This window comes from Chrysochloris asiatica, unplaced genomic scaffold, assembly GCF_000296735.1.
Source record: "Chrysochloris asiatica unplaced genomic scaffold, ChrAsi1.0 scaffold00002, whole genome shotgun sequence".
Classification (NCBI taxonomy): Eukaryota; Metazoa; Chordata; class Mammalia; order Afrosoricida; family Chrysochloridae; genus Chrysochloris; species Chrysochloris asiatica.
In genome coordinates, this window is record NW_006408520.1 from 12,162,761 (window position 1) to 12,184,528 (window position 21,768).

At 36.0% G+C, this 21,768-nt stretch overlaps 1 protein-coding gene across 1 annotated transcript in view; it reads left to right on the forward strand.

The window, feature by feature from the left end:
* The window catches only part of DPYD (dihydropyrimidine dehydrogenase), a 1,478,957-nt gene that overhangs the window by 924,431 nt on the left and 532,758 nt on the right, over positions 1-21,768 (forward strand). Inside the window, exon 20 of the mRNA XM_006831042.1 lies at positions 3,101-3,184. Coding sequence (XP_006831105.1) covers positions 3,101-3,184 — 84 coding nt within the window. The remainder of the gene's footprint in view (positions 1-3,100; positions 3,185-21,768) is intronic.

Consider the following 21,768-nt stretch of genomic DNA (forward strand, 5'->3'; position numbering starts at 1 on the left):
CAGCCTGATTCATAACTACTACACTACCAGAGCTCCTTCCTTTTATTGAATAGGGGATTTTAAGAGACTAATTTTTATTTCAAGTTTAAAAGTTTTATGGATGTGAAGTTGTTATTCCTTAATACAGTATACCAACTATGGCCATGGAGTAAATAGTTTCTAAGCTCTGGTAGCGGGCTATGTATTGGGCTGCTAATTGCAAGGTCAGCAGCTCAAATCCACCAACTGCTTCTTGGGAGAAAGATGGGACTTGTTGCTCCCATAGAGATTTACAGTCTTGGAAACCCTCTACAGGGTTGCTATGTGTTGGAACCAACTCAACTGCATTCAAGGACTAACCCCCACCATTAAATTATAGTTGTGGGCAGAGAATAAGTACTCTGGACTCCAAATACTTGGATTGAAGACCCTACATTTATTTACAATTTATGAGACTTTGGGAAAGTAACTTTGACTCTTTGTATCTCAGTTTTGTCATTTGTGGAATCAGAATAATACTATTTCTTATCCCAGAATTGTGAGGCTTAGAGAAATTAAAACAGTCGCAGAGCCTATTAAAATTCTTGACATATTATAAGTGCTCAATAAATTAGTTGTTTTCTGTTTAGATAATTATAAGTTTGCATTTTCATTCTATGAAATATCCTTTTGTAATGTGAAACACTGGTGCAGAGGTTAAGTGCTCAGCTGCAAACTGAAAGATCAGGAATTTGAATCCACCAGCTGTTTCACAGGTGAAAGATGTGGTAGGCTGCTTCTTACAGAAGCAGATTTACAGCTTTGTCAAACCTGTGGGATCATTCTGCTCTGTCCTTTAAGGGTCTCTATGAGTCTGAACTGACTTGATGACATTTTTTAATAATGTAAATTTATATACAACTGCCGCCTAAAAGTTACCTAATTCACAATATTGAATTGATTTGCTACTGATTGATGCATTTAGGCTAAATAGAGAAATCTAAAGGAAATATTTGAAGTAAATAAGATACATTGAGAAATGTGCAGTATTGTATACCATTGTACTTATAATTAAGCTGGTTCTTATTACGTAACTGGTTTCGAAACATGCCGTATTATGTGTAGTTTATACTTGAGATAGAGACAAAGACCGATAACTTACTTGCCTAAAACATCTCAAATTCTTTAGCAGATCTTGTATTAAAACTCAGAGTTCAGCAGGTTGTGTGTTGTCCATGCTCATTACTAAACCAGCGTAAAAAAAGTAGCACAATTTATGGTAATTTTCAAATAACATAAAGCATCTCAAAAGTGCATTAGGGAAGCAAAAGCCATAATGAGATGATGTTTGAAAACAGGCTGAATGATCAAATGAATGTTCACAAATGTGCAGAAAGTGTAGACTCGTTAATGAGTAAAGATGGGTAGCAGACTCAACTGAGATAAGATAGGTAACTTCAGAACTGAGGTTTGTTGAAGTACCACTTAAAATCCTTTGGTGGTGGTGGGGGTGGTGGTGTGCCGTGGAGTCGGTTCCGACTCATAGCCACCCTGCATAGGATTTCCGAGGCTGAAATCTGTTTGAGAGCAAAGAACCGCATCTTTTCCTGCAGAGCTGCTGGTAGTTTCAAACTGCTGACTTTTAGATTGGCAGCCCAACTCATGTTAGGCATGAAAATATATGCTGAAATTTTAAACAATTAGGAAGGAAGGAGAAATCTTGAAGAAAGAGTCATAGGCCTAACGAAAGAGATATGGGCTTCTGTTGTAGTACTGTGCATAAGAACTGTACTGTGAACCATAAGGTCAGCAGTTCACGCCCACCATCTGCTCTTTGGAAACCCTATACAGGGCTGCTATGAGTCAGACTTGACTCTATGGCACTTCACAATGACAACAAAGAAAGGGATGCTATGCTTAGGAAAAAGAAAACAAACCACAGCACTTGAGAACAGCAATTCAAGCTCCTAGTTGCCCTTACTTTAAAAAATAGCATGACATTGAAGGAATTTTAGGTTAGGCAAAATAATACAAATTTAAATTACTTAATATATCGCTCATCAAATTATCTCCCTCAAATTACTATATTGAACTATAAAAAGTGTTTTTATTCTAAATGTTTTCCATGAAATGGACTCCAAGAATTTTAAGATCCTCCAACAATTCTAAAAATACTTAGAATTTACTACTTAATTTTGTTTATGAAGGATCATTTGTGTACAAAATTATTAAAATTAGGTAATCTGTTCTTCAGATTTCTTAGCATGGTTTATATTTTAATATAATTAGTTTGAGATTCAGATGGAAACATTTAAAATTTTACTCTTACTCATTCCATCTAACCTATTTAACTTTTTCACTATTTCACTGATTACCCAGAATTAGTACAAGTCCTGGTAGGTACTGTAGAGCAAGCACTGGGCCACAAATTCAGTTTGAACACCGAGGTCAGTGAATCAAACTCATCAGTCACTCTTTGGAAACCCTATACAAAGTTGCCATGAGTCCAAAGTGACTCCACAGCACTTAACAACAGCAACAAGTAAAACTTGTTTCTATAAAATATAGAATATTTTTAACTGCTGTTGGGTCAGTTCCGCTTCATAGTGACTCTGTATACAGTTTCTGAGTCTGTAAATCTTTGTTGTAGCAGAAATCCTCATCCTTCTTCTGTGGAGGTGCTGGTGGGCTCAAACCGCAGACCTTGTAGTTTGCAGTTCAGTGCTTATCCTGTAGAGCCACTGCATTCCCAGAGAAACTTAGTCAAACAGACCTGAGTAAATTTTCTACTCTATTGTTTACTATTCTGGGTTTTCATCTAACCTACCTGTGCTTCAATTTCCTGATCTGTAAAATTGGTATTATAATATAAGAATTATGAATATTAGGGATAATAATTTTAAAGTACTTTGAACAGTGAGTGACACCATTGAAACGCTTAATAAATATTAGAGACCATTGTTGTTGATGTTTTGCATACCTTCAGTTGCAATAATCAGAATGTATATTACGTGATCACTGTAACTCAAAAAACAAAATGAAGTTCAACAAAATGACCGTTTTTGAATTATCAGTGGTGAAAGTGTGTCAGTATACAGATAAAGCTTTTCTTTTCTTTTCGTTTTCTTCCCATGTCTTACAGGGTTCTGGAGCAGATGCCCTGGAGTTAAATTTATCGTGTCCACACGGCATGGGAGAAAGAGGAATGGGCCTGGCTTGTGGGCAGGTAAGAAACCTGATTGCTTGAGGCTTCCAGGTCTGCATTATTTAAATATTTAGTGCTTAAATTGTGGAAAATAAGGGAAGCTGAAATTATATAAACTGTTTAGTTTTATTGAAGAAAATATCACATTATGTGCTTGACAGGAAGTAATATCATAACATACAGTTTTTTAAAGTGTTGAAGCAGAATTAGCTGATTTCAAATGCAGTGTTCTTTATTCATTCCTGATGTTGATCCAGTTTCCCTGGAGCAATATACTGTACAAAATGCATTGTTCATAGTGATTCTGTAGTAAATGGGGCACAGCACAAATTGCATTTTACATTTTTTAGCATATGATCATTATTCCCTGACTGTGTTTAGGGAGTTGCAAAAAGACTTTGATGATGCTATTTTTATTTTTGGACACAATAAATGAAAACTTCATGCTAAAATAATTTCAAAAACCTAATGAATAAAATGTGAGAAAGTATGTTAATATGCTGAAAGTACTGGGGTTTTATATAAGTAGATACAATGTTTTATTTTAAAGAACAGTGTAAAAGCTTAATGCTAAAAAGATAACGGTTTCACATCTAATTTTCTTTTACGCCCAGAGGAAAATGGTGTGAATTAAATAATATGGAATATTGTCATTTATGACATACTTTCCAATTCTGAAAACTTTGCTTATATGTCGACGTATATGGCACAGGGCCTCAAATAAGAAGTCCCCAACATTTTTGTCTTCTTCTTTTACTTCTGTTAAGTCATTGACTTGATTTGAATTGCACTCAATGGCAGGCACTTAATTTGGGAGGGCAATAATTTCTGCTTAGTCAAATGAACATAATAGATTGCTGTTTTCATATTAGCATTCAGAGAGAATTTTAAAGTACTTTGTAAATGTTTAATTAACATTCAGAATAGATTTGTGCATTAGGAAGCTATCATTCTTATGTAGTAGATGGAGAGAAGAGCATCCTTAAATGTTGGAAAGGTGTATCCTCTATTCTACTCACAATAGGTTACCCAAAAGATCAGTAAATGTGGTACTAGAACTAAGCTTAATTACGGGAGGAGAAGGAGATCAGTAGATCGAAGCATGACTTTTATTAATTAGGTGATTAGGTAGCAGTCAGGGTGTTAAGATATGAAACTTGATTAAAAGGAGGAAGATTCCTAACAGGACACCCAGAAGCAAAGAATCCAAGGTGTAGTGTACTCTTCCTAGCATGGGTAAAACTTCTCCCTGTATCCCTTTTACAATCTCTGAACCTCAGAACCAAAATATTTTTCTGTTGCATAAATTAAAACAGTTATTGAAACTTAAAGACACTTTATTGAAATGTTAATCTATCTACTAATATTAAAGAGATTACATTTTAATATTTGTTTCTTTAGGAAGTTTCTTTTAAATTGTATTGTTGCATAAATTATATATTTGAACAATCAAGCTAATGTTTTGCTCCAATATTAAAAATTTTTAATTTGTATTTTGTTTTTGCGGGGTTTTTTTGTTTGTTTGTTTGTTTTGTTTTGTTTTCGAGGCGGGGAGGTAGAAATAAGTTAGGGTTAGGACTGTGGGCAGGACTAGGCTAGGCCTAGCACTTCATTAGGGTTAGGGTTATGGTTATGGTTAGGACTAAGGTTAGTGTTAGGGCTAGGGGTTGAGCTAAAACTAGGAGTAAAGCTTGGTCTAGTTTTAGGGTGACAGGTTTATTTTTATTTATGCATTCTTAAAATCTATTTGATTTCCTCTGCATCTGGAAGTTCTGTAAGTACGTTATCCCTCTTTTTACTTTATGTTATTTTTTGTTGTTGTTGCAAACTGGTATCTCTGCTTCCTTATTTTCAGGCATGTAAATTGATTTTACTTTGAATACTTCTGTGTCTGGGCTGAGTTATGGGTGATATTGTCATGTGTGTTAATTTCCGGTTGTTGTCAGTTCTCTATGCACAAAATACTCCTCTTAGTATTTTTTTGTAAAGTTGGCCTGGTTTTTACAAATTGTTTTAATTTCTGTTTATCGGGAAATGTCCTAATTTTGCTTATGTTTATTTGGTGAACAGTTCTGCTATATATATTATCCTTGGTGGGTTATTGGTGCAGCATTGTAGGATGAGCATTGGACTGCTATCAATAAGGTCAGTGATTTATACCCACCAGCTGCTCCTCAAAAATCTCATACAGGGTCACTATGAGTCAGTGGGACCTACTGAGTGGGATTTAACAACAACAACCAACTCAGTGGGATTTAACAACAACAACAACAACAACAACATGATACTTGGTTGGCAACTTTTTTCTTTCAGAGTTTTATATATGTCATCCAATTATCTTCTTTCCTATATGTTTTTGCTGAGAAATCTAGAGCTTAGTCTTATAAGTTCACCTTTGTAAGTAATTTTTCATTTTTCCTGAGCTTTCTCTCAGAATTCTTTCCTTATCATTAGTTTTGAAGATTTTCATTATAATATTCCTTGGTGATTTTCTTTCAGCTTCTATCCTTTGTGGAGTTCATTCTACTTCTTGAGTGCATATCTTCTTGTCTTTCATGATGTTAGGAAAGTTTTCTTCTCATGGCTATCAGGCAATTTTCTCTACTTGTTTTTTGCCTCTTCATTTTCTGGTATTCCAATCATAGCAAGTCATTCCTCTTGACAGTGTCCCACATAAATCTTAGGGTATTCTTCAGCTATTTTTGTGTTGTTTTTTCTGATTGTTCCTCTAGCAAATGAATATTCAGTGGTTTTTGTTTCAAGCTTTCTAATTTGGCCTTTTATTGACTTAATTTTACTTCTTGCCCTTTCAATTTTTTAATATTTTCTGAATCCTTAGTATTCATTTTATTTCTAAATACTGTTTTTGTATAGCTTCTAATTTTTCTTTTTTGTGTGTGTCAATGTGTTCTTTTAATGTTTTTCTGAATTCTTCTAAAGTTTTGTTTGTGTTCTACTTGCTTTCATCTGCAGTTTTCTTGTTCATTCTCTCCATCTGTTGAAGGTACCTTAATACCATCCCTCTAAATTCCTTGTTAAATAATTCTGGCACCATTTCTGGTATTATATTTTCTGACTCTGTATTTTAGCCATTTGTTTGAAGCATTCTGTCTTGTTTCTTTATGTAAGCTGAAATTGTCTGCTTTCTTCGAGGCACTATGGTGTCATTGCATTTATATTTAATTAGCACTTGTATGTTGGTGTGTTCTCAGGCACACACCACCTGTTTCCTGGTATATGTAATAGATACTGGAAGTGTGGATGCTCTTAGTTCTCTGTTAACTGCTTAGTGTAGTTCAGTGTTGCTTCACATGCCTCTGGAAGTAGGGGTGGTATGCCTAGCATCTGACCCCAGGCAGAATAAAAGCTGAGCAGGAAGGAGTGCTTGACTGGTGAGGGTGGGGATTGGCCACACACCCCGTCTACCTGGAGAGCAATGTTTTCACTTGCTGCCAACTTCCAGCCATATCTTGTACCTCGAGACCATTGTATCTACAGCCACCCACAATAGCTCAAGGTGGCTACTGTTTTTCTTTTCTCACACAGCTCTGTTCAGCTTCCTCTTCCAGTTGGCATTCAGCCCATCTCTTTTTCCTATCCTCTGAAGCTCAGGGTTCAATAATATATATCTGTTTCATTTGGTATACAATGCCCTTGTTGCAGGTCTGTCAGCACATCTGCCTACTCTGCCATTTTACTGCAGAAGACTTCCAATATTTTTAAAATAATTCTGACTCAAGAAGCAAACTCTTTCTATATTTGCAATGAAAGAAAGGAAGAATATTTGTGCCTTTAAAATAAGATTTTATTATAACTGATTACTTGGAATGGGCACAAATACATCTAGCTCATGTGTGTCTTTTCAGAGTTCTGAACACTTATGGGTTTGGTGGTATGGGGAGTTTGTACTCAGCTTTAGAGTACTGAGGAGCCATTCAAGTTCCTGTTTCCCATCTCACTGTGATATTTCATTCCTTTTGTTGAAAGCACCTTGTGTGCAAACAAGAGCTGTGTATGCATTGCCAAAGTATGATAAAGTTTTCTTATGAATGGAAAAAACTGATGTTAGTTACGTTAACAAACTTATAGTATATTAGTACAATGCATTTTCCCATTTCATACTTGGTTTTTCTATTTGTCCCAAATATTTCCTCATAAATATTTAATAACTGAAAAGTATTGTATTTGTACCTATGTGATTTTATTTTGCAATAAGTAGAAATTAACCATGGGCATGTGTTTATTTCTAATCTTTTTCTAAATGTTTCTGTAAGTGGCCAAATTATATTAAACATAAACAGGGGAAGGCCATAACTTCTAGCCTAAAACACAAAAAAGTAAGCCCTATGCTATTCAGTCAATTCGAATTTATGGAGACCCTATGTGTGTCACAGTACAGTTGCTCCATAGGGTTTTCAATGGCTGTAACCTTACTGAAGTATATAGAGAAGTCTGTTTGTCATGGTGCTACTGGGTGGATTCTAACTGATAACTTTTCAATTAGTTTCAAGCATAAACATTTCCCAGCACCCAGGAACCACTATCACGTAAATACATTATATTTATTTATAATTTGTAATATTTACAGAAATAAGGAAAATCTAAAGGTGACCTTCAAACTTTGAATTGTAAATTTCCCTCAACGTTAAACTTAATATAAAATCTCTCATTCTGTATTTCTTTCTCAAACACCAGTATCACTTTGATCAAGCCACTTAGTCTTTTGAATCATAAGTTTTTATCTCTGAAAGGTGTGGCTTATGTTTGTTGTTGGTGGTTTTGTTGTTGGTGGTAGGTGCCATCAAGTTGGTTCCAATGGATAGCAACCTTAGATACAAGAGAAAGATAGATACACTGCCCCATGCTGCACCATCCTCACAATTTTTATTGCACTTGAGCCCATTGCTACTGCCACTATGCAAATTCATCTCATTGGAGGCATTCCTTTGCATAGCTGGCCCTCCACTCTACTAAGTATGATGTCTACTTCAGAGACTGGTCTATCCTGATAATATATCTGAAATGTGTGACATGAAATCTCACCATCCTGACTTCGAAATAGCATTCTGACTGTACTTTCTCAAACACAGATTTGTTTGGTGTTCTGGCATTCCGTGGTACTTTCAATATTCTTCTCCAACACCATAACTCAAATACATCAATTCTTCTCCAATCTTTCTTACTCATTTCCAACTTTCGCATGCATATGAACCTTTTGAAAATACCATGGCTTGATTCAGGCACACGTTAGTCCTCAAACTGATGTCTTTGCTCTTGAACACTTTGTCTAATCTAATGCAATAGTGTCATTTGCTTTCTTGATTGCTGCTTTCATAAGTGTTGATTGTGGATCCAAGAATTTGATAACTTAAATCTTTTCTCCATTTATCATGATTTATTTATTAGTCCAATTGTGAGGATTATTGTTTTCTTTACATTGAAGTGCAATCTATACTTAAGACTGGTGTCCTTGATTTTCATTTGTAAGCATTTAAGTTCTTTTCACTTTCAGCATGCAAGATTGTGTTATCTTGTTAATGTCTCCTTTTCCAATCCTGATGTCATGTTCTTCATCATATAATCCAGCTCCTCAGGTTATTTGCTCAAGATACAGATATAGTAAATATGGTGAAAGGATAGAACTCTAGTATACACCTTTCTTGATTTTAAACTATTCAGTATCCTCTTGTTCTGTTCGAATGACTGCTTCACAATTTTTGTACTAGTTCCTTATGAGCACAATTAAATGTTCTGGAATATTCATTCTTCACAATGGTATCCATAGCTTGTCATGATCCACACAGACAAAAGCATTTGCATACTCAATAAACCACAAGTAAACATTTGTCTGTTATTCTCTATTTTTAGCCAAGGACTGTCTGATGTCAGTAATGATATCTCTAACTCCATGTCCTCTTTGAAATCCAGCTTGAGTTTCTGACAATTTCCTGTCAATGTACTGTAGCTATTTTTAATTATCACCAGAAAAATTTTATTTACATGCAATATTAATCATACTGTTTGATGATTTCCTCATTCCATTGGGTCACCTCTCTTTGGAATGATAGCAAATATGGATCTCTTCCAATCAGTTGGCCTGGTAGGTAACTTCCAAATTTCTTGGCATAGATGAGTAAGTGCTTCCAGTGCTTCATCAGTTTGTTGAAAGATTTCAATTTGTAGTCCATCAATTCCCAAAGCCTTGTTTTTTTGCCAATGCCTTCAATGCAACTTGGACATCTTCCTTAAATACCATTGGTTCTTGATCATATACTACCCCTCAAATTGGTTAAATATTGACCATTTCTTTTTGGTACAGTGACTCTGTGTATTCCTTCCACGGTCTTTTGATGCTTTCTTCCTCATTCAATAATTTGTTCATAGAGTCTTTGAATATTCAAGTCAAGATTTGAATATTTTTCTACAGTTCTTTTAGCATGCTGCTCCCTTTTGGTGGCCATTGCACATTTCATTATAATACGGTCCTTAGGAATTTTCTGCTCAGTTCTTTCACTTCCTTATTTCTTCCATTAACTTTAGCAACTCTACATTGGAGAGTAAGTTTCAGAATTTCTTCTGATATCTATTTTGGATCTTTTTTTTTCTTTCTTGTCTTCTTAATGATCTTTTGCTTTCTTTATGTATGATGTTCTTGATGTCATCCCACAATTCTTCTTGTCTTTGGTCATTAATGCCTAATGCTTCAAATCTGTTCTTTAGATGGCCTCTAAATTCAGGTAAAATATATTCAAGGTCATATTTTGTATGTGTGTGTGTGTACTTGTTTTAATTTTTTTCATCTTCAGTCTGAACTTGCATATAAGCAATTGATAGTATATTCCGCACTTGGCCACTTGCCTTGTTTTGGCTAATGATGTCTTCCACTATTTCTTCCCACAGATGTAACCAGTTCATTCTGGTGGTGTCCATGTGTATAGTCACTTTTCATGTGGTTTATAAAAGAAGTCATTGGTTATTGCAAAATTATATCATGAGATATCCAGCATCATTTCTGTCACCAAGAGCATATTTTCCAATTAGTGATCTTCCTCTTTGTTTCTAACCTTTGCATTCCAATCACCAGTAATTATCAATTTATCTTGATTGCGTATTTGATTGGTTTCAGACTAAATAAGTTGGTGGAATGCTTCAATTTCATCATCACTGGCTTTAGTGTTTGGTACATAAATTTTAATAATAGTGCTATTAATTCCTTTTTTTTTTACTTTCATATTTTGTGGTTTTATTATTCTAGTTTAGTAGGCTATTATATTACTTTCAAAGTACCTATAACCAGCATTGATAAAACTAAACAACTGAAGAAATAAACAATGAAGCTACTCTTTTTAAAAAATGAAAACAATATCAACACCTTAGCATTTTCTGTTGTGTGCACAGCAGTAAGTACTTTACTTAAGTGATTAAGAATTGCTTTTAATCAATAAATGCTGCTTACTTTGGTATATTTTACTTTATTTGACAAATGAGTATCTAAGTAGCAACTGTTCAAATAAGGTTTTGACTGGTGTAATGGACAATTTCTACTTAATGTTGTTCAAACAGAACCTTTGGTCTCTTATACTCCAGATCTGCTCTTCAATTTGATTTTGCCATTTTAGTTAACAGTACTCCAACCCCACCCTAATAGCCTTGATGCTCAAACAGAGATTTTGGTTTCTCTTGTTTTGGTTATACCCATTTGACAAGAGTCAAGTTATATAGCCACATTTAAATATATATATATATATATATACATATATACCTTTCTTCTCCTCAGAGGAAACCTATGAATTCTTATTATGCTTAACAGATCTTTTTAAAAAGTTGATACCCCTTTATTTTACAAAGATATTCTACATGTCAGAATAACTATAAAGGATGTACATAGGATATTTCCTTGCAAATAAATATTCTAACATCACCATTGAATGCTATTATTAAATTAAATTAAGCATATTGTTGTTAAGTACCGTGGAGTCAGTTCTGATTCATAGTGACCCTGCACAGGGTTTCCATGGCTGCAAATCTTTACAAGAGCAGAAAGCCTCATCTTTCTCCTGCGGAACAGCTGGCAGTAGGATTAAGTTAATTCTGGGACCCTTTGAAGTTCTAAATTCCCATTTCTAAAAACTTTAAAATACAAGCAAAGCCTGAATGTATAACTTAGGTGTTGATTCTTGTAGCAATAAGGAAAGTTCTCTGATGCTTTAACATTCAGATAAAAGGATATTTGCATGCAGTCTATGTAAACCATTTGCAACATATTACTTTGTAAACAAAACTGAACAATAATAAATTCTATAAAACCTATCTCAAATGGCACTTCTTTAAGGTCTTTTCCTCTTCCTAAATGCTAAGTGTTCTTACAGCATTGACTAAATAACCTTCTTTTGTCCTTTTATAATTACATTGAAGCTTTTTTTTCCTCTGTCATTAAGAACCTTTGAAACTATAATCAGACTAGGGCTGAGTAGACCTCAAATGGCTTTTTTGTTGTTGTTGATTGGTTTTGTTCTTTTTATTATTATTACTTGAAATTATTATGAACATTTTTAAAAATAGACTGATTTTCCAGAGAAAGCCTACTCTCACTTCTCTGGAAATAATGGGATGATGCTGTCACATTTGGCCTATATTCCCAGATAGCAATAAGACACTAAAGCTTAATAAGGCTCCAAAACCCTGTATCTGGTCCATGTAAGGAGCCAGCAACCATTTTAACAGGAATAAGTTCATCATTCTGCTCAAATCATTTTTATCCTTGGATTTGACCAGAGCGTATCTTTTTGAGTCACCTTTTAAATTTAACCCAGGATTTTAACAGATCCTCTGGGTTCCTGACATTCAAGAGCTCTGGACTACCCTCTTCAGGTAGCTGTGACTTTCCTTTTTGTTTATTTACAGAAGAACTGGGACAGAGAAAGTACCTAGTTTGCCTTAGCTTAAAGGAGTCAACATCTCTAACTAGCAAGTGTACCAGTCACTGACTTCATCTGATACTCTCTTCAGTATTTCCTGCATTGTCATTTGGGTATGTCAAAATCCCTAGCAAAACTAAGTCAGTCAATACAGTCTCTTGTGTGTGTCTGAGTTTGTACTTCTGGGCATACAATTATTCATTCTGCCTGAAATTCAAAACAGCTGTCAGGTCACTGCTGTTGTTTGTAGGTGCTGCCAAGCCATTTCTGACTCTTAGTAACTCTATGCACGACAGAATAAAACACTACCTTGTCCTGCATCATTCTCACAATTGCTGTTGTGTCTGAGCCCATTGTCGCATTGTCGCATACACGTCGGTCCATCTCATTAGGGAGCTTCCTCTTTTTTGCTGACTCTCTACCTTACCAACTATGATGTCCTTCTCCAGGGACTGGTCTCTTGATAGCATGTCCAAAGTACATAAGACCATCCTCCCTTCTAAGAAACATTCTGGCTGTACTTGTTTCAAGACAGATTTGTTTGTTCTTTTGTCAGTCCATGGTATTTCAATATTCTTCACCTACACCATAATCCAAATAAATAATTCAGATACATAGATTCTTCTTTGTTCATTATCCAACTTTCACATGCGTATGAATTGGTGGTAAATACCATGACTTGGATCAGGTACACATTAATTCTCAAAATGACATCTTTACTCTTAAACATTTTAAGAGGTCTTTTGTAGCGTATTTGCTAAATGCAATAAATACATCATTTCATTTTTGACTACTTGTTCTACGGTTGTTGATCCTAGATCTATGTAAGATAAAATCTTAGGCAACTTTAATATCTTTTTACACTTATTAAGATATTATTTATTGGTCCACTTGTGAGGATTTTCATTTTCTTTACATTGAGGTGCAATCCATACTGCAGGCTTTAGTTTTCAATTGTGATATTTCCTATATTTCCCAGAGTGGAGAAAGCTCTGGGTGAACTCAAGAGTATTAGAAACTGAAGTAACCCAAAGGTAAGAGAAGCAAAGTGTCAATCCCACAATTGATAAAATACAGTAAGTTGAATTCAGTTACCTTTTTGAGGCATCGCTCAGGTAATCTAATGTGAAAATTACTGGTGAGTAAAAAAAGCAATATCAATACTTCTTGATATTGCTCATGACATATGTGTCCATGAACTTCCTTTTTTAAAAAATTACTGATATCTCTCACATTTGTTGGTTCTAATAGTGTAGTGCTTACGAATCGGGCTGTGAATCACAAAGTCAGCAATTTGAAACTACCAGCTGCTCCGCGGGAGAAAGATGAGGCTTTCTGCTCCCATAAAGATTTACAGCCTCGGAAACCCTGTTCAGGGTCACTATGGGTGGGAATCCACTCAACGGCACTTAACAACAACAATATCTGTTAACTACATGTGTGGCGAAGAACTCCTTTATCTTAATTATGGTTATTTAACCGAGTTCTAATGGTACAAATGGTTAATGTGTTTGGCTGCTAATTGAAATGTTGGGGATTTGAGTTCATCCAGAGGTACCTAGGAAGCAAGGTCTAGAGATGACTTCTAAAATGCAATCATTGAAAATCCTATGAAGCATAGCTTGTCTCTGACACATGTAGGGTTGCCATGAGTCATAGCTGAGTCAACTGGAACTAGTTGATTGCATCAGCATAAATGTATGTAAGCTTGTGCTAGAGAGCCTGAGGCCTATTAGTTGACTGGATATAGGGAAGTTTAAGTTATTTTCAGTGTGTTAGTCCTCTGAGACACTATATTCACATGTTTGAAAATCATTGCATTGTGAAATAACATAGTTCCATGAAGAGACATGAGAAATGACTATGTGATATATGCTTTTGCAGTTGTGACTGAAATCAAGTAACACTGGTACATTTTCAACTTACCTTAGTCTCTTTATTTTCCCTGTGTCACTGTAATTTTAGAAGTGCTTCAAAATGAACTATCAACTTGTTTATGAGATAAAATTCTCTCTAATCAAAAATAAATATCTGCTTTCTAGTGTATTATGTTATTCAACTTATTTGACTTTAATTCTTATCCATTTACATAAACATGGTACTTGCCTAAGTAGATGACTACAGGAGATCTTTAAATGCATTTATATTATTGCCAAGATTTTGCCTACAGCTGATTCCCCATGAATTTTCCATTTCAATTATTAATGTTAGTTAATTTAATAAAAATGCTGCTTTCTTTTAAAAATTATAAAATTTTAGTAGAAAATAATAACATTCCAATCTAACTGAAATATTAGTTCTAGATCAGGGAGTATTACTGTGTTTATCTAGGACAGCAATCCTGTGACAGTTAAAAAAAAAAATAGTAACAAATAGGTGAACTGTCAGGTGAATGTTTACAGGAAAAACATAGAAATGTATACTTGCAAAATGTAACATGTTTATTACTATTATTATTATATTCATAATTTGTTCTATTCCAGAAATAAGCAATAACAACATTTCAAAATGTAAAAAGAAAGAAAGAAATATCACCCTGCAATGAGACTATGAATATCACCTTGAGTTTGAACATTATAGCATGGTTTTCTATGTACTTGTTGACTACAGGATAAAAATAAACTAAATGTGCCTTTGGCCTAAAGAGAAAAAGAGATAGGGGTCACCTGGCAAGGCCAAAATTATATTATATGGAAATCATGGAGAATTTGTATAGCATGGTGTCACACCAGTATTAGCACTACAAAGTAGAGATGTGGTGGGAAACCAAGATTACTAATATATAAATATTGACAACTACATTCAGAGCCCAGTTATAGGATCCTACTAGCCTAGTACAATCGAAATAACTGGGGGACAAAACTAAGTCACACATAAGAAGTCATCACTGAATGTTAGGATAAAAGTTAGACTTGTGTTGTTAAGTACCATTGAGTCTGTTCCAAGTCATAGCCATCCCAAATAAAGTTCTGAGGCTATAAATCTTTACAGGAGCAGAAAACTTAATCTTTCTCCCGTTGGACATCTTGGGAGTTTGACTGAAACCTTGTGGTTAACAGTCTAATGTTTATCCTGCAGCACCACAGCCTTCCTTAAAAGCTAGACAGTGGATTAGAAAACTAGCATGCTTTCAAGAGCTAAGATGCACATAGGCAACAGAGTTCAAGATAAAGCAGCAAAGTGGCTAATGAGTAAGAGAAACCATAAGAAAGGATTTGTTGTTGTTGTTGTTAAGTGCCGTCGAGTCAGTTCTGACTCATAGTGACCCTATATAGGGTTTCCAAGAAGCAGTTGGTGAGTTTGAACCACCTGCTTTGAAGTTCGAACTTACCTTGCCGTCTAGTTCATTATCCCACAGCACCACACCAGAGCTCTGTGGGATGCGACAAAGTGCACCAATTGCAAGAAAACCTTCTTATCTCAGAGAGAAAGGTTTTACACACTTCCTGCTGAAGTAAAACCAATCTTTTAGAGTACAATCAGTTTGGCGTTTCAAGCTGGGAGTAGGTAAGCAATGTTGGGAAGGAAGACCATGGATTTGCCAGACTTGAGAAGGAAATACTGGGCAAAACAAATAGTAAATTCAGGAAAATAGATGCATTCAAATCATGGGATTTTCAACTTAGGAGCATTGATTGAAGATTGAAGTCTTCATAGCTTTTTTCACCATTGTTTGGCATGTATTCTCAAAAAAGTATTAAGGGTCCCCTCCTACCCCATGTGGTTGAAAAATGAGGCTTTTTGCTCCTGAGAAAATGTAAAGCCTTGGAAACCTTCATATGGTTGCTGTGAGTTGGAACTGACTCGACAGTACTTAACAACAAACACTTGCAGATAAACACCAGTGGTGCTTACTGGGAATCACAGATTTTTACACCAGCATAACATCTGTCTAGATGTTGATTAAGGAGTTCTGATAGCCTAGTGGTTATGAGTCGGGCTACTAATCTCACGGTCAGCAGTTCAAAGTTACTAGGTGTTCTGCAGGAGAAAGATGAGGCTTTCTGCTCCCATAAGGATTTGCAGCTTGGGAAACCCCCTACAGAGTCACTGAGTTGGAACCAACTCCATGGCACATAACCACTAAAACCAGATGTTAATTACATTGTTGAGATCTTAGTGATAATCATGTTTTGTAACTATCTCACCAAAGTAAAAACATATTGTTGTTGTTGTTAAGTGCCATTGAATCAGTTACGACCCATAGTGACTCCGAATAGGGTTTCCGAGGAATGACTAGTGAGCTTGAACCACTGATCTTGAGGTTCAGACTGAATTTACAGTCCAGTTCATTAGCCCACAGCACAACACCAGGACTCCATATGCTATAAAGAGATGAAATTTAAAACCAGTTTAAAGCAAGAATTACTACGTTAGTCACTTTGAGAGGTCTTGAACATCTTTGGTTCTTTCCTTGTCTTATTTGCTATTTATTTGTATCTAGTGTTCATAGCTTGAGCATGTATCACTCTCTTCATGCCTATTGTAACTGAGATATTCAGCTTTCTAGAATTTTGAGGCAAAATTTCAAATTCACGTTCAGTTTTGCTTACTAAGTGTTCGAAGGAGATTTTATTTCTTATTTCTAAAATTTTCAATCCTTTATATAATACTGCCATAAAGATTTACAGCCTGGAAACCTTATATATGGGGATCACTATGAGTTGGAATATATTTGATGGCATACAACAACAGCAGCAACATAGAATGAACAGAAAGATAGATGGATTTTTTTCTTCACTATTTTTTCAATGTTTATACCTGAAGCTATGTGACAGCATGGCATGCTTATCACCCCTGTTTTTCCTGGGTTGGTAGTTCAAACTTACAGGATGCTGCTCAGAAACCCTATACAAGGGTTGCTATGAGTCAAAACTGACTAGATGACTCTTAATAACAATTTTTTTCTATGTTCCCTCTTGAGTTTGTTTCTGTTTTCTCCTAGGTCTCAAACTTTTAAAGAATATTCTATTTAGGAGAAATAGATTCTGCAAACTCTACGAGTATTTATTACACCTCAATTCTTCAAATATGTATCCACTCTCATTTATTAAACCTATATCTATAGTGGACTGCAAGGTCCGTTTGAACTGCAAGCCATTCCTTGGAAATTCTATGCAGGGTCACTATGACCTGGAACCAACTCAACAGCACTTAACAACAACAACAATATTTGTATTACCTATCATATGACAAGAACTGTGTGAAATGCTCAGATAATTTGACTGTCTGAGCAAAATGATGAGGATTTGACAATAATACGTAAAAATAGGCAAGTTCTCTGTCCTTAAGGAGCTTTCTATTTAGTAGATTATAGAGAGATAATAGTAATGGAGTGGATCATGATACTTGAAGGGCATGTAATGTGAGATTTGTGCTCTACTAGGTCAGGAGTCCTGGTGTGGGGTGTTGTGGGCTAATGCGTCAGACTGCAAAGTTGTTTGAACTGCAACGTCAGTGGTTCAAGCTCACCAGCTACTCCTTGGAAACCCTACACAGGGTTGCTATGGGTCGGAATCAACTCGACGGCACTTCACAACAACAACAATGAGGGGTCAAGTAAAGGATTATCTGAAGAAGTGACATTTGAGCTGATGGCAAAAATATTTATAAGCCTTTTAACTAAGTGAAGTGATTGGTAGGTTAGAGAATTCCAGTACGTGGAGACAGCAGTGTAAAAGCCTAGTGGTTCAAATAAGACATGCTCAAAGACAAATGAGAAGAACATTCTTAGAACATGAGGTATACGTGTGTAGCACAAAATGACATTGGAGAGGAAAGTATAGGTCAGGATATGTAAGGCTCCATAGACACACCATGTTAAGCACCTTTATCTTACTTATCTAAACAGCAGTGGGATTCTAGTAAAAGGTTTGTGTATACTTGGCGTGTGTGAGTGTGTACATGTGTGCTTGCATACATCTGCATGCATGTAGTAGAAAGTTGTGGTTATAAGGATGACAATGATAAGATTAGATTTTCACTTTGAGAGAATGGAGGATTAGAGGACCATAAGAATGGTTTTGAGAAGGCCCCTTATGGATCAGATGATAAATAATGTTAGTTTGTATTTTAAATTAGGGAAGTAATATAAACATTACTTATGTTTGTTTTAGAGAATTGTACATCCCGGACAAGTAGTGTACTCAAATCACATTTAAGGATGGATTGGATATGAGTGCAGAGGACAGAACAAGTAGCAAGGCAAATCTTTGCTTTATGGCTTATATAGATGGAGAAATTCTGGTATTATAAATTTAGACAGATGTATTAATTTATTACCAGGTGGCATAAGATTGGGGTTGACCCCAGGATTATCTGGATTTAGGAAAGCAAATAATTTGCTCAGTATTCCTCTTGTCTCTGCCATCAGTGCTGTACTACCCAATAAGCAGAGTAAGCATGAATTTACTTATGCTTATTTACTATTCTGTTGTGAATAATTTCACATTTTTGTCACCACACCAAAGATTCTACTTCTAGATATGGCTTCCATCTGTCTCTCTGCCAACCTATAGCACCTTCCTCCGAATTAAAACTTCTTTTAAAATTTACAATCCATGATTGAGACTGAGTAACAAGTAAGCAAGGTTAGCACTAATTTTCTTGTGCTTACTTACTAATCTGTAGTGAAGCATTTCATTTTTTTTTCACCAGATCGTGCAGTGAAACCCATGGGAAATTGTTCACTACAGATTAGTAAATACACACAAATGAACTCATATTTATCTTGTAAAACACCCCTGTGTGGCTTCTTTTCTTCTCCTTCATGTACTAATAGATGATTCAATACTTACCTACAACAGTTGAGCATTCTATAGCCATCAAATAAGCTAGCATCAGAAAAATCCTTGGTTCCAAACTGCATATTCCAGAGCATCTTCACCTTCTATCCCTGAATCATCTGCTAATACTTGTGATTGTGTTGTCACTATACTCTTTCCAACCCTAATGCTATGATTTTACTGAAAACTTTCTTTTAAATGTTTCAATAAACTTATGCAGTACAAGAGATACTTACTTGTAAGTATTTGTAAGACAACTACTTGGTTAACCTACTGTAAGACATCCATATGTGTGCTCATTCCAAAGAAAGGTGACCCAATTGCATATGAAAAGTATTGAACAGTATCAGCAAGTAAAATTTGGCTGAAGATAATTCAAAAATGGTTTCAGCATACATCAATATGAAACAGCAGAAACACAAGTGGTTTTCGAAAGAGGACATCATTGCTGATATCAAATAGATATTGACTGAAAGCACAGAATACCAGAAAGATGTTTTTTACTTGTGTTTTATTGGCTATGCAAAGACACTGGCATATGTGAATCAGAGCAAACTATGGATAGCATTGTGAAAAATGGGTATTCCAGAACACTTAATTGTGTTCATGAGGGTCCGATATATAAATCACAACAAGGGGCTACTGAATGGGTTAGAATCAAACAAGGAGTTACGTGTCAGGGCTGTATCCCTTCACCATACTTATTCAATCTTCCTCCTGATCACACAATTCAGGAAGCTGTACTATTTGAAGAAGGTGGTGTCACAGTTGGAGGAAGGGTCATTAATGATCTGTAGTATAGAAGATACCTCAATCTTGCTGGTTGAAAATGAAGAGGATTTGAAGCACTTATTGATGAAGCTGAAAGATTACAGCCTTCAGTATGGTTTAAAATCCAATGTAAAGACAACAAACATCATCACAATTAGACCGATAAGCAACATCATAATAAAAGGAAAAAATATTAAAGTTGTCAAGTATTTCATTTTACTTACATCCATAATCAGTGCTAATGGAAGCAGCAGTCAAGAAATCCAACAACATATTGCATGGGACAAATATGCTGCAAAAGACCTTTTGAACATTTTAAATGTGTCACTTTGAGAACTGAGGTGTGCCTGACCCAAGGCATATTTTTCAATCGCCTCAAATGTATGTGAAATCTAGACAATGAATAAGCAATACCTAAGAAGAACTGTTGTTGTTTGTTGTTAAGTGCCGTCGAGTCGGTTCCAACCCATAGCGACCCTGTACAGGGTTTCCGAGGCTGTAAATCTTTATGGGAGCAGAAATCCTCCTCTTTCTCACGGGGAGCGGCTGGTAGTTTTGAACTACTGACCTTAAGGTTTGCAGCCTGATTTGTAACCACTATGGTTTTGGCAAAGAATACCACAGACTACCAGAAGAGTCCTGGGGTGGTACTGTGGGATACAGCACAGGACTGCAAGGTCAGTTTGAACCACAAAGTCAGCAGTTCAAACTCACCAGTTGCTCCTTGGAAACCCTATACAAGGTTGTTATGATTTGGAGCCAACTCAGTGACACTTAACAACAACAATAGGAACCAGAAGAATGAACAAATCTGCCTTTATAAGAAATATAACCAGAATGTTCCTTAGAAGTAAGGGTGGAGAGACTTTGTCTCACATACTTTGGACATGGTATCAGGAGAGGACAGTTGCTGGAAAAGGACATCATACTTGGTAAAGTAGAGAGTCAGCAAAGAGGAAGACTCAGTGAGTGGATTGACATAGTGGCTGAAACAATGAGCTAAAATGTAGGATCAATGGCCAAAAGAACAAACAGATCTATGTTGGAAGAATTACAGCCAGAGTTCTCCTTGGGGGCCAGGATGGCCAGACTTCATCGTTCATCGCTCATACTTCAGACATATTGTCAGGAGCGACCAGTCACTGGAGAAAGATATGTTTGGTAAAGTGGAGGGTCAGAGAAAAGGAAGAACACCCCCCCACCCCCACCCCCCCGTTAATTGGATTAGCAAAGTGGCAGCATCAATGGGCTCAAGTGTGACAACAATTATGAGATTGGTCCAGGACCGGGCAGTGTTCATTCTGTTGTGTGTAGGGTCTGTATGAGTTGGTACTAACTCTATGGCACCTGAAAACAACAACAACAACAACAACATGAAGATGATCCAGGACTAGGTTGTATTTTTTTTCTGTTATTCATAGGGTTACTATCACTTGGACTGACTCCACATCACTTAACAATAGCAGCAACATCTTTATCTTAAACAATTTAAAACATGCACTTAAAATCTATTAGATATCCATTTTATATTTTGATGTTAATAGAATTAGGATAAATAAAATGAAGCATAGATTCCTCGAGTTAATAGTAAAACTGCGTTTTATGTGGTTGTTGTCAGGTGCCATCAAGTCAGTGCTGGCGCATAGTGACCTTATGCTCAACAGAACAAAACACTGCCTGATCCTGGACCAACCTCACTATTTTTGCCACGCTTGAGCCCATTGATGCTGCCACTTGGACAATCTGTCTCGCTGGGGTCTTCCTCTTTTTCTCTGACCTTTCACCTTACCAAACATGATATCCTTCTCCAATGACTGGTCCCTCCTGACAATAAGTCCGAAGTATGAGAGACGAAGTTTGTCCATCTTGGCCTCCAAGGAGCACTCTGGCTGCACTTCTTCCAACACAGATCTGTTTGTTCTTTTGGCCATTGATCCTACATTTTAGCTCATGTTTCTGTTGGTTCTATAGGCAGCCCATGGCACTAGAATATTCTCCTCCAACACTATAACTCAAAAGCATCAATTCTTCTATGGTATTCCTTATTTACTGTCCAACTTTCACATGCATATGATGTTATTGAAAATACCATGGCTTGAGTCAGGCGCACCTTAGTCCTCAAACTGACATT